This window comes from Metarhizium robertsii (genome assembly GCF_000187425.2).
Source record: "Metarhizium robertsii ARSEF 23 chromosome Unknown MAA_Scf_1, whole genome shotgun sequence".
In the NCBI taxonomy this organism is placed as follows: Eukaryota; Fungi; Ascomycota; class Sordariomycetes; order Hypocreales; family Clavicipitaceae; genus Metarhizium; species Metarhizium robertsii.
Window position 1 is genome coordinate 2,357,208 of NW_011942149.1, and position 24,585 is coordinate 2,381,792.

Genomic DNA, 24,585 nt, shown 5'->3' on the forward strand with positions numbered 1-24,585 from the left:
CAATGTATGTCTCGGACAATCCTAATTCCAAGTCCCAGACGGAACAACCATGCTTGTTGGAAACAGAGGATCAGGGAAGCATCGGGATTGACGCTCCCCAAGCCGAGTCCGCCGGCGGAATAGCCAATAGCTACAGAACTTTTCTTTGGAATGGTCCATGACTCCATCCTGAATGTGATGAAGTCGTCTCTTCAGTGGACTGACCAGGGAGAGCATAGAAAGGACTGCCATCAATGCGAGTATCGCCATGATGTACCGTCCACATCGTACACAGAAAAGCCAGACACCTCCGAGCAACATTTGTAAAGTACACACGCTCTTGGTTCACATTCATTGGCAAGATCCCCACGTTAATGCTACCAAAAGGCCAGGTAAGCGTCCGTGGTTTCTCCCACGGCTAGGTCCTAGAATCGTTACCAGTAACACTTGCAAGACACATTTGCCATTGATGAATGATGAGTTTGTTTCTACAAAGAAAAATGCCTACATGATAGTACAAATGAGTGACTCCACAGATGCAAGTGAACACGACGCCGCAACGCCCGATAAAAACACCAAAACACCCGACATCTCAACAACGGCAACACGCAACACTCGGCCCAAGATTAAAACATTTCCACGTCATCCTCCTCCAGCAAACCCAGTCCGCTATCATACCGTCTGCGAAGCTTCCTCCCACCCGCCATCGGCGCCAAAGAGCCAGGAGCAGCAGCCGCAGCCGCAGCCTTGCCATCTACACGGGACGGGGAAGAAGCAAGCTCATCCTCCGCCTCGTCGCGCAAACCAGCCTGCCTCCCTTCCCGCCCAGGACTCCTCAGAAACTCGTGGCTCATCTGCAAGACACGCTGCAGCTCCGCCTTGACCGATTCCACAGCCGCCTTGGCCCTGGCGCGCTCGTCGTCCACGCGGGCCTCCAAACTGCCCTTATCCACGCGCAGCACCACGATGGTCTCGTGAGCAGCGCGCAGGGAGTCGTTGACGCGGTCAATCTCACCGCGCAGCTCCAAGACGCGCGCGTCGCGGAGGGCCAGCGCCGCGCCGTGCCGCCTGTTCAACGACACGACGTGCCGCGTGCTGCTGTCCTGCACGTCGCCCATTTCCCTCTGCAGACGGGCCGACTGCCGCACGGCGTCGGCAAGCCTCTCCTGCAGCTCGGCGATGCTGGCGTCCCTCTTCTCCAGCTCGTGCCGGTCAAACTCGCGCTGCGCCGAGCTCGTGGCCGCCGCGTCGCGGTGTTCCTCCTCCATCCGCTGCACGAGCTTCTCCAGCTCCGACATGTCGCGGATGTACCCGTCGACTGCGCCCCTGAGACGCTCGTTTCCGACCTCGAGTTCCTGGACCTTGAGGCCCTTCTCGTGCAGGAGGCGCTCTGCCTTGGCCATTTCGCTCCTGAGGTCGTCCATGGCGCTGACCCTCGCGTCGAGCTGTTTGCGCAGCGACTGCTCGAGCTCGTGGTACTCGTCTATCGAGGACTCGTCCTCCTTGGCCTTCTTGGCTAGCTCGCGCAGACGCACGAGCAGGAGATCGAGCACCTCGGCGCCGTGGGAGGTCAGCGGCAGCGCAATCTCCCCGGGGGTGAGGTACTCCAGCTCCAGGCGGGCGGCGCGGAAGCCAGACGACAGCGCCGTCATCATCTCGCTGGCGTCGGCGCCGGGGAACCCCAGGTCGGCGATGGAAGCGCCGAGTAGCCGTACGGCTTCCGTCCGGTCAGACATGTCTTGCAGCAGGGCGTCGATCTTGCTCTCCAAGACGTGTGCCGCGGGGGCGTCGTCGCTCTGCGGCGAGACGGGCTCCACGGAGGCGAGCTTCTCTTTGAGCTTTGCGCTTAGGTTCTTGTACGAGTCCAGCGTGGCTGTCAGTTTGCACACTTCGAGCTGCAGCGATGCGAGCTCCTCTTGCGCTTGCCGCTTCTGCGGGTCGGGGAGGCAGACCTGGGTGCCTGTGTGAGACTGGGGGGTAGGCAGACACAGCCTGGAGGAGCACGGCGTAGAAGGCAGCATAGGGCTCGTGGCGGGAGGCGTGGGAAACGAGGACCGAGCTCGGGAGGGAGTGCTCGCTACAAAGTGTGCCATGGTTGCGTCGCCGAACTGGTCCTCTTCCTCGTCCATGCCCATGTCTATGTATTCATCCGAAAACGGGTCGCGCGCTGCCAATGTCCAGTCGTAGCTTGTCGTTTGATGATGCGGAGTCGAGGGCCTCTTGGCTAGCTCGTCCTTGAGATTCTCGATTTGCTGCTCCAGGTCCCAAATCCTCTCATTGTCGACAACTATGGTGGCGTTTTGCAGCTCGTAGATGTCTCTGTCCCTGGATTTGATTTCAGACTTGAGACGGCTAATCTCGGCTTGAGACTGCTGTGACTTGCGTTTCTTTTCCTGCTCGAGCTTGTTGAGCAAGTCCCGAAGATTGCTTCGACGAATGCGTCTCTCGACGCGGCCGTCGATGGTGTGATGCAACGAGTTTGACGATTGATGGTGATTATGGGATAGGAAGATTGGGTTTGGGGGACCGGGCGTTCCACTTCTGGAGGAGATGGCTGGCGTTGACACACGGCGCCGCTGCCGAGGAGTGTTGATGCATGTGCGGTTGATCATGGGCGTCAATCCGCTCGACATTGATAGACCTGGATCAGAGAACCGGACTGCCCTCCTTGCCCGTCGCGGGGTTTTGGGCGGCAGAGCTGCCGACTCGGTTTCTTCTGGCTTCACGATGCCGGCATTGCTTCGACGGGTTCGCCGAACGGCAATGGGGATATTGAGATCTGCCATATCTTACGATGCCACCGCAAGACAAACACAATATCAATTATCAAGGGTCGGGGAGAGCAAAGACGTCGCAAGTGAGAATCGACAGCCCGGGATGACGGAGAAGTCAAAGGAACCAAACGTCCAAGAAAAGGTCTCAATTCGCATTTAAGAAAACAAAGGACCGTGTCCATGGGCCGGCCGTCTTGTTCGACGTGTCTGGACTCTGCCCGAGGCATTGTCACCATGAGACGAAGACTGGGCTGTTGTTTACTTATTTCCATTTGCGGCTTAGCTGCCGGTCGCGTCGGTGGCTCGGCCCCACCGCGGCGGCAGCCGTTAGCCAACCGTTTCTGCGATGGCAGGGTCCAGGTCAGACCCTGGATCTTTTTGGCGTCACGACTCCATCTGCGAGGACGTGTAGTACAAGGTGTAAATGCACGCTTGGCCATCAGGTCGCCAGTCGCGAGACCCTGCGTCACGGTTGGCCTGCTATTTTTTCTCTCTCCTGTTGTCTGCTTTTTAGTGCGAGTCTATGTGAATAAATTAGTGGCCTTGGACGTGTGCAAATAGAAAAATCACCGCGTTTCCCACTATTTACATGGTTGCCTGTCCAACGGCCGCCTTCATCACCGACGACCGTGAATCAAGTGATGGAGCTGCCCGATATTCACTGCCGCGTCCAGCTACTATCCATTGCAACCTTCTCCACACTCGTGTCGCTTCACGCCTGCAGACCGTCGCGCAGCCCAGCCAACCCGGAACTCTCCCACCCGCGGCCAGATTTTTGATACAGCTGGAGCTCCTTTCCCAGGGATAAAAACACCAGCCCCTCCGACGTAGCTGACATGGCTGCGATGGGAGATTTTGCTACAAAGCCCAGACTTGTATTCCGTACTGCGCTTGCCCCGACCAAATTTTCGCGAACGAGGTTCGAGCCGTCGGTAGATAGAAGCGTGAAGTCGTATCCGTCCTGCTCATGAGGTTGTAGCCAAAGAAGCTGCTTGGGCACTGAGCTCAGGCCAAGTCCGTCGCCCTTGGCATCTAAAAGCGCGCTGTAAGTCCAAAACTGCTTCACCGCGCAGTCGAACCGCCACCAGGCTACTTACCCGCGAATGCGCCCTCGGCCTTTTCACACTGGACCTGGACGTCTGGCGGCGGCCAAAAGTCAATTGCGCAGTCCCAAGCAACCACCTCGTTCTTATCAACGACCCCAATCAGAAGAGTTGGACGCCCTTGATCGTCGTCGTCAGACTTGAATCTCTTGTCGCGCCAGTCGCCTGCGAGTGAGTAGCAGGGCATATTCGACTGGCCGGGCACCGATTCCGCCAGGACGGAGGTGACGTTGGCTACGTACCAGGCGTTTCGGCCGACGGGGTTGTCTGCCATGGCGAGCCGCAACTCCTGCGAGGCATCGTCGTACGCCAGGACGAGCAGGTCTGGCGTTCTCCGCCCCCCGTGCCATGCCGCGGATAGACCTGACGATGAGGATGTTCGGATGCCGCCGCGCTCGTCGGTCACCTCGCCTGCTTTCCATCTTCCGGCTGCCGCCTCAGAGACGTGTGAAATCAGATTGGTCTGGCTCAGGTAGAATAGGTGCACCGACCCCGTTTGATCGGCTTCCATGGCAAGGGGGGTTCCTGGCTTGGGTTCCGGAGCCGACGAGTCCAGCTTCTCGCTGATTCGGAAGCGGGTGACTGTCCTGTTGGCCCATTCGGTAACGGCAAGATGGCCAGTGTCTTCTTGTAGGACCAGCAGTCTGCGCTCCTGGCCGGAGTCTCCTTTCCTGACGAGCAGCGATGCCAGCTGGGACTTGTCCGACATGATGAATGGCGTAGCCGTCTCTTGAACCTCTGTCGTAGTCGACGGGGGAGTATATGTTGATGAGACAGGGGTCACTGACACTGTAAGTGTCGAGGTACGACGGGTAGTTGACGACGCGCCAAGAGAATTCGGCTCTGTTTGACTACCGAGGGCTGTTGTCGACGAGATGTCGTCACTTGCCGTCGTGTCAGATTTCCTGGCAGATTCCAACTTGAGCACCACTCCGAGAACGACGGCACAAGTGATTACCGTGAACACCAAGAGTCCTACCGCCGGGTAGCAGAATCGTTTTCGACGATACCACGGTACCTCCGCAGGCTGAGTGTAGTAATGGTTATGAACTGGCCCCGCCACGTTTCTCTTGAGTCTGCCTTCATATTCCGGAGGAGGACCAAAGGCCTCGAGCGGGATGCTACCGGTCGCCATGTTGCGGTTTTCATGGGAGACAAGCCAGGGGACGTCTATCAGAGACATTTCGCATGGGAAGCTGTGAAAACTGTTCTCGGGGAACAGGCCTCATTAAATGTCATTTCTCCGGTGCATGTTTGTACAGAGAAAGCAATGGGGGAGCGAGCAAAAAAAGGCCTCTGGCTCGGTTTGCGTCACACACCTCATGCGCTTTTGACGGCAACAGCTAGCCACTGCAAAGGAAGGGCTTCAGATAGAATACACATGGGCGTAATCAAAAGGGTGTGTCGGCGGCAACATGATTCATATTTCAGTGCACATCTTCACTCTTTTTGACAACAGTCAGAATAGATTGCGCCGACAAACTCCCACGTCGCTCTCTTTACAATTCGCGACTTACCTGCACATGCCTGTCTAAATTCCCAAATTTCCCTACAAATTAAAGGGCAGTAAAAATTTGTGCTTTTTCATGCGACACAGTTTGACAAAGTATAGTTGTCCGGCGCTGATTGTTTGCCAATGCTGTCATCTACCCGTCATTTCACGGGAGTTTGAGATTGCTATCCAGGATTCTCCAAAAACTGCAGATGCGGAATGATTCATCGTTCCATGGTGGTAAGCTTGAGAATTTTTCGTCGTCTTGACCGTACATGAAATTTGATTTCCAGCACGTTCCATCAAGTCGTCTACTATGCGCCGTAATAACCACCATCCACGGCATTCTGAATTCCTCTTCAACGACATTTCATCATGCAAGAGGTAAAGACCACACAATCACTTATTGCAAGGTCATCATGGATCATCTTAGTTGGAGCTGATGTCAATCACCACAAGACATGCTTGTAGTGACATGGGGTTCTGACATGTCACGAATCTACATCTGAGTCCATGCTTTGCTGTCTGATTGTCCGGAGTCTTGGTGAAAAAGCAATCAGCTCATGTGGAGCCGGTACAATGAATGACAGGGCCTCCTCTTCTGCTGCATTGAACAACATGACATGTCCGTTCTGTTATGTGGGAATCATCGGGCACTACCAGTGTCACACTGATATGACTTCTTGATCTCGACCCGCCTCATATACAGCAACGTGACACAGGGATGTTCATCATTTAATGAGATGATGTCTACAGGAAAAGTGTGTAGAAGTATGGCCGTCAGTTGGTTCTCGACTAGTCTAATAAGTTAAGTTATGTTCCAGGTCATCACCCATTACACAGATTCCATTTACAGCTCTCGGATTTTATTCGAATACTAAGCTAATCCTCGCTTGACTTATTTATGTGAATAATTACCGCAAAAATTGTCTCTATTTGGCAGAAAGTCGATTGCCCAGACGTTCTCCCAACGGGCATAACTGTCGTCAAGATTGGGTTCACAATAACAGGTTCCCAGCCGAGAAGAGATAAATACTCTGGCTACTGGATCACGAGTAGCTGGGCAGAAACAAGTCACTATACGAGTGAAAAATGTTCACACAAATCTCCGTTTAGACACCTTTTGCGGGGCGCAATACCCTCAGTAGGTCAAGTGGTCACACCCAGCAAGAGGCGCATCGTCGTTGCGCATGTGCATCTCCAAAGTCTGGAAGAAATCGGCCGTTTCTCTGGTGACAAGGGGGGTGAGTACTCCAATGGTCCCCTGCAATCGACTCCATAGCAAAACATCCTGCCCACCAACAACTAAGCTCGTCTTGCAGATGCTTGTCGCTACATCTTGGACAAACATGTGTGCCATCAGTTGAAGCCTGTGAGCGGCGCCACGGGCTTATTTGAGACGCGATTGTAAACCACCATGGTCATGCCGTGTTGCAGGTCGCCAACAACAATTCGGAAGCCTGGGGATTGTAAGGGGACAGTATGCTGCGGCGAAATGTATATTTGTGCCCTTCGGAGCAATTGTCTCATGCCTACGTTGTAAATGCTCAGAATCTGCCGATTCCAGCGAGCAGTCGGCCTTGAAAGGACAGGAGTGCCGTAGGTGGCTCTTCGACCTTGGTCTTGTGGATGAATGGATGGATCTAAAGTGTTTTTTTCGGGCTCTATAGCACAAAAAGCTGATCCGGATGCTCGATGAGTTGTCGTGGAGTGTACGCAAGAGGCGCAACCTTTTCAATAAACGAATCTCGTAATTTTTCAACAGAGAAGACGCTGCGGGGTGGAATGATTAGCCTCTTTGTGTCAACACAGTCACTCCATTACTGATTCAACTCCAAATGGAGCATGACGGATACGATGCCTGGAGTAGTCAGACGTTGTGCACATGGAAAAACTTACTAGAGACGACCCCTGTTGATTCCAACGATGCCTTCCTCGCACTGTTCGCTTGTGAAATTCCATGCCCATGTTCATGGTATGAAAGAGGAGTGACTAAAAACCCGCCCATGACTGGGTTCATGTGTGCTATCCACAAAGTGGTGCTGAGCGCCAAGATACATTGCTGGTTGTGAAGTGCATAGCCGACATCAAGGGACACTACCGAGAAGTCGAGGATCCCGTGCTTACGAGCCCCCAGTGGTGATGATATAGTGAGGTCCGCCTCAGCGTTACGATCAAGGACATGAATCAGATTGTTCTTTTCGATAGAGGCAATCAGACAAGCGCGACCTTTTGGATCAGTGGCAAGATATTGACCTGGAACAACACGGCGTGCGCCTATACGAGAAAAAGAGTTCTTTGTCGGCGCGTACTCGACAGTGGCGATCCGGCCCGAATCGGTAGCAAGGATGATGTAGTCTAGTTACAAAACTGTATCAGTACCGTGCCATAACGCGCAAAAACATTGTTTGTAGCCGAAGCACTCACTCAATCACTAGGAAGTTGGGCAATATCAGCCAGCGTATCGTACCCTTTGAGCCACCAGCGAGGCGAAACGCAGCGATGGATCTGATGATACCAAAGACATTTTCAGACAAATGCTGCGTCGTGAGTCGTGACAGTGATCAAGTTCCTTTGTCCTGATGGTTGGATGTGGACGTGATCATGTTGCACTTATCGATAGACTACCTAGGTACCTAGGTAGGTAGCTAGACTGACTGCTTCATGCATGAGCATGAACGCCAGCCAACGGCGTCTTGTGCTCCTGCTGGTTTTAGCTTTGGCGTGCTTTCAAGCCACGTGCTCGCACCTCCCAGCCACAGCCACAGTTGAATGGCTCGGTGTGGCTGGGCTCTGCAATGGACGTGCGGTGAACATTGAACCCACATCCAACATGGCGAGCTGCTTGTCCGGATGAACAAATCGGTGACTGGAAAGTCGGTCATAGTACTCCGTACAGGATTGCCCAGAACGGTCAAATCAGCCGGCCACAACTGGTCGCAGACGAGTGAGCGAGAGCTGCACATGCATGTGCTAGTTGACGCGGCTTGACTTGCGCCTGTCTCGAGCATCAGACCACGCGTGGTCCAGAACGGTGAAGCATCATCACCTCGGACTGGCCTGGGACGTCAAGGCCTCGTTGAATTCTGCCGCCCGCTGGCCTCGCTCTCTCCTGGTGACACGATGAGCGCACATACCGGTCAAAGACGGACACGACGTTGAGAAAGGGTCTCGTCCATGCCATGCCGCCATGTCGGCCGCTCCAACAAGCACCTCTGCGCCTCCCCCGGCGCGAAAAGTCAAGTTCGTGGCGTCAGATCCCAGCCGTGGAGGATTGCCCGTCAAGCGCAAGCAAGTCCAGCAGGCCTGCGCAGCATGTCGGCGTAAGAAGGTTGGTCCGACTCTGGCCGTCTAGTTGCCTGTTTGAGCATTGACTAACCAATCGCGGCTTGTTGTGCGTGACAGCGACGATGCATCCATGCCGACGATGCTCATGCTCAGGAGGAATCCACCTCGGAGGAGCACCGAGGGCAGGACTCGTCGCCCTCGCAAGCCTCGTATGTCTGATTCCGATGCGTCTTGTCTCTTCCCTTTGCTGACTCGGGGCTCCAAGGCCGTCTACGGGCGCGTCGGTGGTTACACCACGCATGAGAACCGCCGCCGTGATGCATGAGAATGGCACCGTAAGCAACACATCACATACCGCGCTTGCTTTGCATACTAGTCAGCCTCCATACTCGGGCCACCGGGCCTCTGTTGCCATGCCATCGCAAACCGATCATCTCAAGCAGCAATCTTCCCGTTTTGTGGGCGACCTTAACCCCGAGGGCATGTTTCTGGAAGTCACCGATGCCGTTTCGGCCGGAGCCTCATCGCAAAAAGGAGATGTGGGCATCTGGCTGTCGTCTGGTGCATTTGGGGGCACCGGACAATCGTCTCAGTTCATTACCTCGCGACCTCCTCCGTTGATGGACCACTTCTTGCTGCCATTTGTTCGGGAACACTGCCTGTCCTGCCTCCCGCCGCCCGAGGACTTTGCACGCCTGAAGAATGTCTATATCCAAAAGGTCCATCCCATATTTCCAGTCATTCCCATCGCCGACATTGACAACAACCTCGACCACCCGTGCAGCATAGTACTGCGCCAACTGGTTTGCCTCGCCGCTGCTGCTGACCCAGAACTCACCGAGCATTACCGGCTACAGAACCGCGGGCCTGGTTTGCTGTCGCCCCAAGACTTTTCCCAGGCCCTGTCCTCGTCTGTGCGGGCCATACTGGAAACAAGCCTTATTACAGATCGAGTCATGCACATTCAGGCTTTGATCATGCTTTCTCTGTATACGCAGCCAACGTGTGCCGAGGAGTCTGACCTGCCCGCGCAACTGGGCGGCCGTGCCATTCACCATATACAGACTCTTGGCTTACACTTGCTACGATACGACGCGCCAAATTGCGACGACCTCGAAAACTTGTTTTGCTGTGTATGGGCCCTGGACCGCATTAACGCCGCCGAGTACGGCAGACCGTGTCTGATTCACGAGCGTGACATTGGCGCTGATTTGGAAGCTTGCATCAGAAAACGACCGCCGTGTTTCCGACTGTTTCTATCAGTTATTCAGTGGCTGGACCAAGTTGTTGAGCTGTACCGCCCAGGACCCAGCGCAGAGGCATCTGGTCTTGAAAAGATTGCATACATCGACCTCCCCGTCCTCGAGGCAATGATTGTCGATGCGGATGCGCTCAAGGTGCCATCCTCCCTCATTGGTCGGTATCCTCCTCCCCCTAGATTTCCATGCCGAGCCCATCTAACGCGCGCCATGATAGCGACCATCGAGACATTCTACCACGCCGTCATAATTCTGTCGTGCAGATTAGCCCGCCCTGGAACAGTGCATGCCGCCTCGACGCTACCGCCGCCGTCTGCCAACGCACGTCGGTCCCTTGCCGCTGAGCGAATCGCCTGTGCTGTTCCCCGAGATCACCTAAGCCCCATGCCGTTCATCCCGTATGCAGTTTCACTCGCTCTGAGCGTCGAGTACAGAAAGATGAGACACAGCCGGCTTGCCATGTTCCGAGCCAGGGCCATGAGCTCGTTCAAGCGGAACTGTGAAATGTTGCGAAAATACGGTGACCATTTCTGGAGCGCAAACGTAGTCGCCGGTCTAGGCGAACGAGTACTCAAGGAGATGGAGCGCGCTGCTACGAGCTTGACAACCAAGGACGCTGCTAGCCCTGTCCCGTTGGATGTCGGGTCCAGATCAACATCGGCCGGGGTGCAGTCCCAAAGTGTCCGGCAGACCCAGATGCTGCCTGGAAATACAGCCGGTATTACATCCGCCGTCGGCATGGACAATGCGGTCGACTTTTCACTGATCGACCCCATCTCGGGCCAGGACGTCTTTGGGCATATCGACCCCAGCTTCAACCTGGAAGCTGTGGATGATGTCTTGGAAGCAAACCTAGACATTGGCTTACCTCTGAATTGGGGAGATTGGGGCCAGTTTGCCATTAATTAGCACCTTGGTTTTATTTTATTCATTGTTTGCATAGAGTGATGATGATGGGACTGGTTGGTCTTTTTGGCAGGTGGTACAAGGAAAGAATTGTTCATGGCGCTCGGGCATGCATCGGTTGGGAGGAGTACTGTTTTTTTACTCGGGAGATGAATGTCAACTCGTAACAATATGAAGAGAGGGTAGTCCTTCCGGTTGGTAATGAGCTTCGCCGTCACGTCCCAGTCTCACCTTGTTGTGGCAAAGTCACTAATTCCCACTCGGTAGGGTGAAGATGAAGCATAACGAGCGACTAAGTAGTTGGTTATTGCATCTTTTTTATCTTTATCTATTCTACACAGTAATGACTGAACAAGGTTGCTGGCCAGCAAGGCCAAGCGCATCATCGAGACAACGCAGCTACACGTGCAGGTGCGAAAACAAGAATTCAAAATACGAGCAAAATAACGACGCTTTGGCAAGTGTCATCGGTCGAACCGGCCCTGATATTGGATCTTGCGTCTACTTTCTAGCTGTTTCTGCATTTCTATGTCATCATAGTCTAGCGTGTCGCGCAGCTTGTTGTCACTGGCGAACAGCGGACGAGGATTGGTAAAGGCATCATCTGCGGACACGGGCATCTCTGAGGGATCGAAAACGGGCCGGCTGAAGCGATTGTAGGCGATGATGGTGTCTTTGCCCCCGGCGACGGCATTGTTGGGCATCGGCTGGCGCAGAGACATGCGCCGCATCTCAACGGCGTCTTCTTTGATCGGCTTCACCCCCATGTACGTGTAGATGAGGTTGAGCGCCGGGATGGACAGGCCATGGACGACAATGGAAAACAGGACGAGCCAGTAGACGACAGGGCCGATGGCCCTGGCTAGGTTGGTCTCTTCCTCGTCGCCTTTGCCCAGCTCCGGGAACAGATGACGGCTGTGCTCGGCGTAGAAGACGGCCCCGGCGCCAATGGGCCCAAAGTATCCCATGAACAGGGCTTCTTTCCAGTCCTTGACGACTCCCGGCATGAGCTTGTACGTCAAGAGGATGGCGGGGATGCGGCGGAAGACGAGGACCATGAGGCCGAGGAGCATCAGGCGTCCGTAGGTGAGGCCGGTGCCGTCGGGGTCGTTGAACTCGCTCCAGGGCATGATGGCGCCAATGTACATGAAGCCGCCAAAGTTGAGGAGCACGTCGACGCACGAGTTGACCTCGTCGTGGCGGCGCTCTGTCTCGGCGAGGTAGTCCCCGTCCCAGTTGAGGGCGTTGCCGGCCACGAAACAGGCGAGGAGGTCGTCGGTCCCGATGGCGCCGCAGGTGCCGACGAGGAACATGCCGAGCGCGGTAGGGAAGAGGACGTACGACTCTCCGTCGATCCATTTGCTATTGGCAGTCGTACATGTTAGCACGGGACGTGGCGTCGCGGAGGAGGGCTGCTCACCGTCTCAGGGCAAACTTGATGCCCTTGCAGGCGGCAAAGCCTACAACGGCGCCGTATACAACCGACAGCAAGACAATGTACAGCCATGTCTCGACAAACCATTCCCTCATGGCAACACCGACACCGCCGCCTAATCGGCCCACCTCTTCGCTTCTCGCCAACAGCCTCCCCGCGGCTTCGGCTGTCGTTTCCCCGGCGCCGGGGATATCAGCATGCCGGATCAGGTACACCGCTAGCATGAGAAAGGGGAAGCCAAATCCGTCGTTGGCACCGGCTTCCGAGGAGATGATTTCTCGGAGGTCTCTGGCGACGAATTTGTCGGCAAAGGGGCCCTTGGCGATGGCCTGGGACAGGATGGGGTCCGTACAAGTGACGCAGGAGCCGATGACGAGGGCGGCGAGGAGGGTGACTTTGGGAACCGTCGCAAGCATGCAAACGGTTGTGCAGAGCCACATGATTGTCATGATGGGCAGCAGACACATGAGCATTTCCTTCCAGCGGGTAAGGTTGTACTTGGCCGGGAGTTGGTAGCCGGCGATTACCAGTTGGAGGCCGATCATTACTCTGGCCACGCCCTAATGTTCACTTGTCAGATAGATGCCGCGTTGGACCTTGGCTCAGTGGTGAAGTGCTCAGCATCAGTTTTCCTGTCCTCACGTACAAGAGTAATGGCTTCAGTCTGTCCCGGCGTTTGAGACCCCCATCTCTCGCTGTCTATGAACTTGGCGGCTATAGGGCCCAACAAGACTCCAATGGCCACAGCGGGAACTGCGTGTCTGCCTAGTCAGTAAACGTGGCCTCGTCGTGTTCTTTTGTGTGCTCGACGTACGTGCTTCACCCAAGTACCACTTGGCCTTGATTTTGACAGATATAAGGCCGTACAGTATAATAAAGGTTCCTGGACAACATGGTCAGCAGCAAAATAACCGATCTCGTGCTTGGTATAGTCGCACCTAGAACCCCCAACACAATGTTGAGTTCGCTCACGTCAAGAGACGGCATGATTGCGAGGGAAATGCAATGACTCGACGATGCGAAATGGCACAGAAATCTAGGGACAAGGACTCTTTCACTTTGACCAGCAAAGAAAGGAGTCGCTATTTAAGGAAAACGAAAAAAGACGTATCAACGTAGGGCAATGTCAAGACCAGCACTGGTGAGGCCCCAAGAAAAGAAAGACGCGTAAACACCGAGGAAGAACAGAGACTGTGTTCTTGGTATGAAAGCTAGTGTTATTGGCTTCCCATCTTGACTTGTGCGGTACTAGTTGCGAGAACATGCGTTGAAAGGGGACGAAGAGAAGAGAAGAGCAGAGAGAACAGAAGCGCAGAAAAGACGCTATCTTGAACCTGACGTTTAGGTGGACGGATGGAAGGCTGTTGCGGGAAAATGAAGGCAGACCCGGCAAACTGGCGCTTCCGCTATATATTCCCCCGTGGGAAAGCCACAGAGTTCGGGATTAGAGGACCGCCTGACACGATCCTGTTTGACGGGCCCGGCAAAGAGAGCAAGCAGGTCGAGCAAGTATCAGCAAAATTGGGGCAACGGCATGTGGGGAGCGGTTTGAATCAGGTCAGCATCATGGAGGGGTCTACCGGTAGTAGCTTGAGGTGTAAATGTTTCCGGTCTGCAGAAGCCGGCGCAGGAAACGTCTGGGCCGGGGAGGCTTGTGTCTAGTTACAGATATACGCGCGGTTAGGCCCGTTCAGCCTCAGGTCAATGACTTTGAAGAATGTAACTTCTCCTTTTATGGGGTAGCAAGGAGTGTTCCGTACAGGGACAAGGGGGAGATGGCAGCTCTTATGCCAGGCACCTTGTATGTACATGTAGATCAAGGGGTGTGAGCGCCGAGGTGGAGTTGACAGAGGAATGGAAGTTATGCGGTGCCGTTGCGGTTACGTCAGGAGCCAGGAATAATAAGCTTTTGCCAAGGGAGCAACTTGAAGTACGTATGTACATACTAATCTCATCGGCGGCTCTTTGTTGTACATTGTACGCATAATTCTGGTTCGTAACGTGCATGAAGCTTGAATGTTTGCAGCAGCATGCAGGAGCTCAAAATGTGATGGGTGCTAGGTATTTCAAGGTACGGAAGCTAGAACGACCCTTGAGGCCAAAAACTGCCATCATGCACACATTAACCGCGGCAATGCCATCCCGACACAACCTCGTCTATTTATGGTGTGTCCATACATACATACATGTAACAACCCAGCTAGTCGATGATGGCTTCTTGGCATGTATCAAGAGCCGGGGATGCCAACCGTACGAAGTGTCCTGAGCGCACACTGAGTCCCCCAAAACGGCATGGCATGGAGGGCTCCGTAAAAGCGCTGCGCGATATCAACATGCGTTATAATACATAGTTGATAAGAGTCTCCTGACTGGTCATGGTCGAGCTCTCCTCGTAAGAGGGGGGTTCGTAAGAATGGCCGAGGTGGAGCCGGGTTCAAGGTGCTCAACTTCCAAATTGGGAAGTCGGCACGGCTCCGTCTCCGTCTCCGGACAAACCGGCCGCCCGAGTACACGGCCAAAGACGCCGCGAGACACAAGGCGGCGTACGGAATAGTCCGCCAACGAGAAGCAGCAGATAAGGGACACGTCGTCGAAATGCTGTCTGGCGTGAGAAATCACGGCAAGAGCATGACAATTTGCGAGACGCTTTCCTTTTAGCGCCGTGACGCATTTCTCTGATGGCGGTATCTGAAGCTACTAATCACTTGGCGCCCGGGATGCCCCTTGCTTGGCCCCAGACGAGACCAGCGGCCCCTGGTGTCTAGAATATCTTGGCGGGAAATGGAAATATGTATGTACATCATTGGCCAAGTGTCGTTTTGGCTTGGAAATAAGCATAATGCCAGTACGAGACTGGCCCAGTTTAACTAACGCCACTTGATGCCACATCGGCCTACTCCATTTCAACTGAGAGTTCAGTTCAACACATGCATGTTGTCTTCATACATCTGCATGTATATGTACTCACGGCACTCCCATGTACTCCGTACAAACCAGATGGCCACGTCAGTGCCACATGCCACATGCCACAATGCAAGCCCAAGCCACGCAGCCATGATGGCCAAAAGTGCCGGCACGACAAACATGCCATTGTCCAAGATAAAAGAGCGCTTATTTTACCCTTGCACAAAGTACTAGCAACAACAGTCCAGCCATGCGAGATGCCACTCTCGGGGTCGCCCGAAGCCGCGAAAATGGGAGCTGGGAGAGTGCTGTGAAACGCTTCGTGTGGGAGGATGCACGATCTACCCGGTCCCACGATTTTGTCACAATTCTGCTATTTTTGGTGCGTTCTTTTGCATCTGCCAATCCCCATTTGCTGACGGGCAGTCTGTCAAGTGTTTCGGCTCCTCCCGCCAAGCTGGAGAGTGCGAAAACGCCCGGCGAGGACTTCTCGTCTGCAGAGAGGATAGTCAACCCCTTGAATCTACACGTCCTCGCGAATCTTGGCTTGTTTCCAACGCCATGTGATGCCGCAGACGTGACGGCTACCAAGAGAACGGTGGCTCTGAGGCTGACCCAGGCTGACTTGCTCCGCGGAGCCGCAGGGCTGATGGTGTTCTTGTATTTTGGACCCTCGACAGATTCGTGAGGCGTAGGAAACTGTCCATCTTCATTTGCCAGAGTCCCGTTCGTCATATGATGTATCCAACGCCGAAAATATTCATCAGTCCATGCTGACGCCTAGAAATACAGGCAAAATCTCCCCGGGCCACTTCAACGGCTTTGGGAAAGACTGGAGAATATCCACGCAGATCACAAGCGGCAGGGACTCTCATATGATCATATCATGGATTTCAGCCTCCCAGATGGCTCATTCGCAGTCATGGCCGCCGGGGGTGAATGTCAGTTGCACCAGTTGACCTTTCTACACGAAAGTCGTCTCCGTCTCAAGCTGACAACCAGCCACACAGTATTATCAAATCGACGCCATCTCTCTTCCTCGTCACAGCCTGCCCCAGTCTCGACCAGTTTCACATCACTCTACCATGTCCCCTTCCTACTTCACGCCTCCGCCAAAAGGGCTGCTATATCCATGTTCTGAAGGGTTTCAAGAACCACGCCCATCATATACTGTTGCTGCTGCTCCTTCTCCGCAGCAAAGCGCACAGCTCCGCTAGCAATATCAGCCAGATCTCTCAACACACAACAGCACTATTCCTCCACCTCCAAGGTAAATACTGCCTTCGAATAGGGTGAATAAAGCCCTTGGCACATGTATCCAAGTTACAGAAGCTCGAACTTTTGCTCCTGGTCACTCTGTGCAGCGCTCTTCAGCATACCTTCCACAAACTCCAAGTCTGCTTGCCCCAGATCCGGCGACTGGCGAGGATCAGGCAGCAACCTCCTCGCTTACCCCAGACGTATAAGCAAATTCCCTGGCTTTTGCTTCAGCACCAATTGCCTTGGCTGTAGTCTTAGTTCCCACAATATGAGTTGCTCCCTTGACATATTCCATTCGATATTCAGACGCCGAATCAAACACAGAGCTCACTGATATCTGGAAACTTTCCAAGGCTCCGGACTTCAATTTGACAATGCCATGCCTCGTATCAATGGGCACTAGATGCCCACAAATCCGACTTGTGGAAGCATGGACCGTTTCCTCAATATATTCTTCCTGGAGAAATAGTGTCGTCCCTGCGGCGAAATACATACCAACATCAAGCAAAGTCGCCCAGAAACTCAGGCTTCGTCCCTCAATATGTGTTGCAGTCCTTTCTGGGTTGTTTCACCAACCTCGTGACGCTGACTTGCTTCAACTTACCCAACTTAGTTCCCTCCTCTTATACGTACACGATATGCACAAAGAAACAATGACTGTTAGTAATGGCAAGTATAGCTCCTCCCTATGAAATAGTATTCTTGGCAAACTCGACAACTTTCTTGGCGCTTGCCATATTTGGGGCACAGGATTTCCTGCAAGGACGTGTTTGCCCGCGGATAAGGCTGCTTCGATATTCTAATCGGGCCAACATCGGTAGAGCGATGATGGCTGCTGCAACATCTTTGCCGAGGAGGTCGTGATGTGTCCTGCCAACTCCTGCATCTATCGAGTAGGGGTCGACAGTGGTTGACCCTGGAAGTCGGCCGGCCGTGTCTTGGGCTGAGTCGAGTGATCTTGAGATGATAGCTTGGAGAGACAAGCTGTTGCATTTCAGAGCGGCTGGCTAACACAATATCAATCTGGTGAGCACACGATAGCGCATTGAAAGCTGTGAGCTTCCTCAGTAGATGCTGTTCTCGAAGATACCACCACCAATGAGGGCAACATCGATAGATGACATGGTGGATGAGTTGAAAGGTGAAACTTGAGGGAGGGAAAATATGCCGTTGATCGGTCAAAAACTGCCAAATGTTTTTGTATAATATATGAACATGTGTATAAGTATCTGGCCCACCCGCTGTATTAAGCAAGGAAGTAAAGCTTCCCCGGAACAGAATAAAGATAATTTTGTTCAGGTAATAGTCGCTTAAGCAACCATCTCTAATGTCAGCCAAAGGACTTCTAAGATATCCCGATATCCCAATGGCAGTCCAGGAAAGTCGTGATCAGAGACTTTCGAGTGTGGGCAAGCCGGGGCGCATGTTGACACCGAGATCATCCGTGTGGCAAATCAACCCAGCAACATCAGTACTGCAGAGACTGAGGTGTGGTCATTGTACCATTCGTGAATTCTGTGCTGTCGATGTCAGCGCCGGGATATGTGAAACGATACCATCTGTGCCAAGTGGGTTTCCGTTCTCGAGGAAATAGTCCAAGAATTTTCTGCAGCATGCCGCTCCTCTCTCAGTCCTCTACTTCCTAGGCACGAGTCCTTCTTGAAGTTACAGCCTCAAGTATATCGCCCAATGCATTGCTTGAATATGGCGTCTTCTATGAGTATGGCTAGCTTGACTGTCTACGCCATGCCTGGCTCTCCGTTGTCGTCTATTTCGGCGGCTTTTTGTTTGCCAAGTCGGTTGGCTTCCCTTGAAACTGGTTCTTGATTTCGTCTAGAAAGTGCCTCAAGAAAGACTGTCTTCGTCCGGTCGCGTTGGGGTCGGCTGATAGCACGTTAGACCTCGCCACCGAAGGCTTTATGCAAAGAGGTGTTACATCTGTACCTGTCGCTTCTCCCGGCGCTAAGGGTTCGTGTGGGTTCCGGCCATGTCTTTGTTCGTGGATTGTTCGATGGATGCGACCGACGGCGCGATGGAATCCGGGCTGCCGAAGGATCTATGCAGACATGTTAGACGACGAAACAGAGCTTCCACCAGTCCCGGGCGGCATACAGCTTCGATGATTCGATCCTATGTCGACTCGGTCAGTATTTGCATTGAGGCCATGTCCGGGTTGGTCACACCTCAAAGGCCTGGACAAGGCGCAGGGCCCAAAGATACGGAGACATAGCCGCGGTCCTGTCTATTAGACAGTCCTCGGTTTCCTGGGCCTATCCGTTCTTGTCGCGGGGTGACGAGCTTGGCTCTCTTTGCGATCCGTTGGGATGGTGGCGATGCGAAGTCTAGGTTGTCGAATGCAGAGGTGTTGGCGAAGGTACATTTGACATTTGGGTCGGTCGTCAGAGCTCCGACTTTCCGTGACAACAACGGATTGTTCAATGCCTCACAAAACTGGCCCCGGCATCAGGCCAAAGGCATACTACCCATGTCTCGCCCGCAAACTGACGCGAAAAGGTAATTTTCGGCCGCATTCAATTGATCGACATCACTACACTGGTCTTCCTTAACTCACTCTGTGCCACGCTGCCTACTCGATGGTGCCATACTGACTACCGTCCTGCACATCTCACGTCACATGTTACACGTCACTAACAAATACTTGGGTAGTTGGCTTTGGGCCCAGATTCAGGACGGCGAATCAATTGCATTGGTTTTATTCCTAAGCCTATTTTCAACAACCCATCCCCCAGCCCTTGAACTCAACGTGGAGTACAATGGACTAAAAACCCAGATCTGCCACATAATCTTCAACGCCTTTTGGGGGTATTTTTCGCTCCATCACTCGTTACACGTTGTCTGTCTCCGTTTTGGAGAGCCCCGTACAGAGAGACAAACCTGGCGCTAATCTCCAGATGCTTACTCAGAGACGTGCTTTCCGATGAAAGGAGTGAGATAGTCCATCTTGCCCAGAGGGACGCCCTCCTTGCGCAAGATGTTGTAAGCGGTGACGAGGTGGAAGAACAGGTTCGGGATGGCATAGCCGGTGACGTAGGCATGGCTGGGGAGCTCAGCATTCTTGCCAGGCCCCAGGCCGATGGGGACGAGGTCGCCAACTCGCTTGTTGACGACTTCTTTGTCAGTCTTGGTCAAAAGCTCCTGGACCTGGTCGATTCGTTTGTAAAAGTCGTCAAAGGTCTTGAGGTCATTCTCGAGCTTCTGCGGCTCGGCGCCAGTGCTGCGGGCCACCATCTTTTGAGCAATATCCGAGACAACATGAACCTGGAAGCTCAGGGGCAGCATGTCCTCGTGGATGCGGGCATCAGGGAGACTAGCAGCGTTGGGAGCAGCCTCGGCCTTCTTGAGGATTGCCTTCAGAGAGGTAAGATTATCCTGGGCAGTGGCGATGGAGCCGTCGTAAAGAGTGTATGACATGGTGACTGAGGGTCTGCGTGTATGTGCGGTGGTGGTGATTTATTTAGGTCTTGAAAGCAGCTGATGAAATTGCGTTTGATTGCGTGATAATGACAAGCTCTGGACTCAAGGATGGTGGCAAACAGACGTCTTATATATTTGTGTCCCAAGTCCCCTAGTTCCTTCCGTCTGTCAGGCAGTATACCTTCCTTTTACTTGGCCGTTGGGACGAGCTTTACAACGACAATCTGTTTGACCGCCCCTCATTCCCCCACTTCGTCCCAACACCATGCTACTCCATGCGGGACGCTCCTAGCCACGATCTGTTTCGGCCCTCAAGAGGCACCGTACACCGAGGTTTTTCTTTTACTAATGCCCTCACATAACGGGTTGGCCGTCAGCACAGCTAAACCAGCCTCGCCAGAAGTGGATTTGCTGCAGGTGAGCTGACTAATTGGAAGCTCATCGAAAGTCGACAATCAATCACCCCGGCCGTGACGTGCGGAGTTTGGCGTGTCCTGCGGGCTGGAGCCATTGGAGCCGCACGAAGCAAGCCATGCAGGCATCAATTGGATCAGAAGCTGGTGAGACGATGGCTATACCACGTCCTGCATCAGCAGGCATAACGATGATTACAAAACACAAAAAAGACAAAGGAGGTGCTGCTAAACAGTAAAGGTCTGTCGGTGGGCCTGGGCTTTTCAACAAATTCGCTGGATTCTATTGGCGCAAACGACCATGAGTTTTCAGCCATGTTCTCATTCTCCATCCGGCGGAAAGCTTCAGTCAGGTTACTGCATCAGCATTGATACCGGTTTTCACGGCCACGGAAGCTCAGACACTTGATCTGCACACCATTTCGGGCCATAAGAGATGCCGATGTCCAGTACGTGAGCTCGGAGGTGGACCAGTTGATTACACAATTCCGTTGGCCTGCTATATACGTTGGTTTCTCACGCTGATGCCACGTCTTCAGACTCTTCACCTTACACTCGCGATACATGGGGTGTTTCCAGATTCGCTGCCAGACAGGCATCGATTCGATCAGGCGGTATATCCGTAGAGGGCCACGGGACTGGCTGACAAACCGCGATATTCAATGTTCATATTGGTCGGCCGGCACACCCCAAACTTGTTATTGGCTGTTCTTGGACCCGTCTCGGCTTCAAGCTCGCATTCGGATGCTCTATGAGCAAGTTCGAAACTAGGCGCCACAACACGAATCAATCATCGTGAATGATTTAGAGCTAACTCGCGTATCTCGTGAACATGAGTTTCACTTTTTCTGTGATTGAAATGGGCTTTCTGTTCTAAACCTCCCTTCGGTCTCTTGCTCGTTCGCCACTTGATCGCCTGGTACCCTCTCCTAAGCCAGAGAACGTGGCTTGCTAACTGCAAAGGTTTCTGTCGGCGCCATGATATCGGGCTTCGTGCTAAAGTGCACAGCCATCATTAACGTCACCGGAACTACACGTTCTATGATGGGTATGGAAACATGGGATATTCAGGCAGACTGGCCGTGGCAGTCACGTTTCTGAATATTTCCAATAATCGGTTGCCACCATCAGATTTCGTGATGGTGGGAACAGGTCGGATATACGGTACAAGGGAATGCGATGGGGCTGCTCAAGTTTTGTTACATCGTTTGGAATAAGACTTGCGAGGCATATGGTGGTTTTACGGTAAGCCACTTCAACTCGGGGAGTGGATTCTGCTATTCATCTTATACGTCAAGTACCAAATTGGTGACGACAAACTTTCAAAGACATTGATTCTCTCTTAGTGTCGGTTTCGCGTCAGAATCCCAAGGTGACATTTGCCCTTTCCACAACCTCTCTTTCGCCAGGCGAAGCACCGTCCCGGACTTCAATCTTGTCAAGGCCAAACGCTTGGCGTCCAAGGTCATTTGTCCAGCTACGCAACATATCTTCGGTCGGTCGGCCGATGTGCCGAGATTCGCCCTCGCCACCAGGGAAATCCGGCCCTGGTGTTCCGTCACGAAAGGCCTGTCGCTGGCGCGCAATATATGCGGCATTGATGTCCGTCACGGGGCATACGGGAATATACATGACACTGGAATCTCCGCGGCCGCCGTGGACCTTGTCGACGGAATGGATAGCTGTACGACATCAGCAAGGGGGGGGCAGGCAGGGGGAAGTTGGGTGTAAGTGGACTTACTGTCACAATGCCATGCAACGAAATCACCAGGCTTGATTTTTGGCACATGGACCATGGTTCGCTCCAGCTCAAGATGCGGGTGCAGCTCGTCGGTGAGTTCCTGTCCATGGCCAGGTGAAGCACCTTGCAATTCGCTGCTCATATCAGCCTCACCAATCAACTTCCAGTTGCTCTCGTCGAGGAATGCCGTCGACGTCTTGGATTCGTTCAACGGGGCGAAGAATGGGCGAAGCAGCACATAAGCCGTTGCCATGTGCATAAGAGGGTTGACCAACAGAGTTCCCTCGCGAGGCCCAGATTCGCTCATGCTCATCCAGCCTTGCCACATTCTGAACATGGTGCAGGCGCCTAGGCCATCGTACAAGTTGTTGACTGCTCGGACGCGGCCACTGGCGTCCCACGGGTCGTACTTTTCCCAGTCTCCTTGCAAGATTCTATCATAGACGCCGCCAAGCCCGTATCCGTTCCTCTCCCATCTCTCCACGCTGCCGCCGTCAATGTGCGGGCCCAGCGCAAACGTAGCATCGCCCGGCTGTCGGATGCGCAACCGATCGGCGTAGGAAAGAGGATTCTGCAGAGATATCTGCGCTTGATCCGACGAGGTATGCCAGAGTAAAGACATGAGACGGTGTTGTACACGCAATAGGGACGGGTGTGAGCGGGCCTTGAGCTGCGGCGCAGACCAGTACAGCTCGTATACTTGCGGGTTGTCCGCCGGAAACGCTTCCAAGCCCTGTTAGCATATACAGACCTACTTCTAGCAATTAGAACAAGCTTCTGCATAGATGCTCACCTCGAGTCCACGGATTCCTCTTTACATAGTCCTCAATCTCCTCCTTGTAAGCCCTTGCCTCGCTCTCGGGAATCACCCCCCTGACGACAATGGCACCACGTTTCTTAATCTCCTCTTTCAGCCCTTCACACCCCGCATCCAAGTCAGCAAAGTTGACCTGAGGGATGACGTCTGATCCTTTTTGGGCAATGATCTCATTCTCTGCCCTCAACCGCCGGAGCAGTCTCGTCCAGCTATCAGCAATCTGCCTCTCCCTGCCCCTGACCAAGTCACACTTTAGTTTTCGAAAGCGGTCTGGAAGAGGCGGCCGCCTGGCGCCAGACAAGGAGACAAAGGCATCAGAGATGTCTCCTTCCTTCTTTACGGCTTTTTGCGCCGTCGCCGTAGAGGCAGCTCTCGTGAGTGCCGGGGAACGCCGGGCGATCTTGGCTACAGAGGGTGGTAACATGGTGACGATGCACAGCACACAATTTGGAATCAAAATAACTGCATACAGTTGAAGAGGAACAGATGACCCCAGAAAAACAAGCCGAACAACCACTCCAATAAATAGTAAATATTCAGCCCCAGAGACTTTCGTCACGAGCTCTACTACAGCCGTGTAAGTGGCGCGGTGTTTCCTTTTCGGGAAGTCCGCACCCCGCTTGGCATAAACCAGACTTGCCAGACGCTGGACAGCTATCTCGGCGTGAAAACATGGTAAATCCTTCCGACAATTCGGAACTGCAACAAGTAGAAGGCTCATGCCCAATAATGAATATTGTGCCAACTCGAGGCATTGTGAGCGCCTTGGTCGGCCAAGAATACACACATGGTAGTTTGCACACGAGACCCCTCCAAGTCCCCAACTCGCCTCCAAACACGCCATCAACATCATCGACACTCTAGACGCAGAAAAGCAAGCCAAAGAAACGAGACGCGCAGAAAAATGGCCCAGCCCGTAAAAGTCAAAGTCTCGCTGCCCATGCTCGCCGCCCACATCGACCACTCCCTCCTCCACCCCACCCTCACCGACGCCCAAATCACCACGGGCCTCCTCCTCTGCAAACAGCACGCGGTGGCAAGCGCCTGCGTGAAGCCGTGCTCGGTGCCGCTCGCCGCCGAGGTGCTCGCCGGCTCCCCGGTCAAGGTATGCGCCGCGGTGGGCTTCCCGCACGGCAGCTCGACGGCGGCGACCAAGATGGCCGAGACGGTCGAGGCGCTCGACGCGGGCGCCGCCGAGATCGACATGGTCGTCAACGTCGGCAAGGCCCTCGGCCGCCAGTGGCACTACGTCGAGCACGAGGTCAACGCCATCAACCGCATCGTCACGACGAGGGGCGCCGTGCTCAAGGTCATTTTCGAAACCGACTACCTGCAGCACGAGCACATCCGCAAGCTGTGCGAGATTTGTACCGAGCTGGGCGTCGGCTTCGTCAAGACGAGCACCGGGTACGGCTTCGTGAGGCGCGACAATGGCATGTACAGCTACGAGGGGGCCACGACGCCGCACCTCAAGCTGATGAGGGCGTCGGCCGGGCCAGAGGTGCAGATCAAGGCGGCCGGGGGCGTGAGGACGCTGGACGACGTGCTGCACGTCATGAGCCTCGGGGTGACGAGGGTGGGCGCGACTGCTACCGAGGCCATCTTGGAGGAGGCGAGAGCGAGAGGCATAGGCGACGAGGAAATCGAGGTCGAGGTTCGGCGGAGCGATGGCACCAACGGAGGCGGAGCTTCGTGCTAGCTACTACTTTTCCGTGGATGATGCAGACAGATACGGTCCTCGTGTCTGTGCCGAGAACTCACTACCGTTTTGAGAAATAC

General features: G+C 53.9%; 8 protein-coding genes across 8 annotated transcripts; 2 read left to right on the forward strand and 6 right to left on the reverse strand.

The window, feature by feature from the left end:
• Positions 1-605: 605 nt before the first annotated feature.
• On the reverse strand, positions 606-2,765 carry MAA_04696 (uncharacterized protein; the record flags this gene model as incomplete). Its single annotated transcript, XM_007822792.1, has 1 exon — positions 606-2,765. One exon carries the CDS (start codon positions 2,763-2,765, stop codon positions 606-608), a length of 2,160 nt encoding a protein of 719 aa, XP_007820983.1.
• Positions 2,766-3,465: 700 nt separating this feature from the next.
• MAA_04695 (uncharacterized protein) lies at positions 3,466-4,991 on the reverse strand (the record flags this gene model as incomplete). Its single annotated transcript, XM_007822791.1, has 2 exons — positions 3,466-3,785; positions 3,851-4,991. The coding sequence occupies 2 exons, from the start codon at positions 4,989-4,991 to the stop codon at positions 3,466-3,468; spliced, it is 1,461 nt and encodes a 486-aa protein (XP_007820982.1).
• Positions 4,992-6,707: 1,716 nt separating this feature from the next.
• On the reverse strand, positions 6,708-7,875 carry MAA_04694 (uncharacterized protein; the record flags this gene model as incomplete). Its single annotated transcript, XM_007822790.1, has 4 exons — positions 6,708-6,991; positions 7,248-7,604; positions 7,661-7,706; positions 7,819-7,875. The coding sequence occupies 4 exons, from the start codon at positions 7,873-7,875 to the stop codon at positions 6,708-6,710; spliced, it is 744 nt and encodes a 247-aa protein (XP_007820981.1).
• Positions 7,876-8,538: 663 nt separating this feature from the next.
• Positions 8,539-10,804, forward strand: MAA_04693 (uncharacterized protein; the record flags this gene model as incomplete). Its single annotated transcript, XM_007822789.1, has 3 exons — positions 8,539-8,679; positions 8,754-8,845; positions 8,902-10,804. The coding sequence occupies 3 exons, from the start codon at positions 8,539-8,541 to the stop codon at positions 10,802-10,804; spliced, it is 2,136 nt and encodes a 711-aa protein (XP_007820980.1).
• A 461-nt stretch (positions 10,805-11,265) lies between these two features.
• Positions 11,266-13,223, reverse strand: MAA_04692 (Na(+)/H(+) antiporter 1; the record flags this gene model as incomplete). The annotated part of the gene is made up of 5 exons (XM_007822788.1): positions 11,266-12,163; positions 12,222-12,796; positions 12,883-12,989; positions 13,051-13,119; positions 13,175-13,223. 5 exons carry the CDS (start codon positions 13,221-13,223, stop codon positions 11,266-11,268), a joined length of 1,698 nt encoding a protein of 565 aa, XP_007820979.1.
• A 6,093-nt stretch (positions 13,224-19,316) lies between these two features.
• On the reverse strand, positions 19,317-19,832 carry MAA_04691 (uncharacterized protein; the record flags this gene model as incomplete). The annotated part of the gene is made up of 1 exon (XM_007822787.1): positions 19,317-19,832. One exon carries the CDS (start codon positions 19,830-19,832, stop codon positions 19,317-19,319), a length of 516 nt encoding a protein of 171 aa, XP_007820978.1.
• A 1,775-nt stretch (positions 19,833-21,607) lies between these two features.
• On the reverse strand, positions 21,608-23,230 carry MAA_04690 (DUF1479 domain protein; the record flags this gene model as incomplete). The annotated part of the gene is made up of 3 exons (XM_007822786.2): positions 21,608-21,930; positions 21,990-22,712; positions 22,783-23,230. The coding sequence occupies 3 exons, from the start codon at positions 23,228-23,230 to the stop codon at positions 21,608-21,610; spliced, it is 1,494 nt and encodes a 497-aa protein (XP_007820977.2).
• A 480-nt stretch (positions 23,231-23,710) lies between these two features.
• MAA_04689 (Deoxyribose-phosphate aldolase) lies at positions 23,711-24,505 on the forward strand (the record flags this gene model as incomplete). Its single annotated transcript, XM_007822785.1, has 1 exon — positions 23,711-24,505. One exon carries the CDS (start codon positions 23,711-23,713, stop codon positions 24,503-24,505), a length of 795 nt encoding a protein of 264 aa, XP_007820976.1.
• Positions 24,506-24,585: the final 80 nt, after the last annotated feature.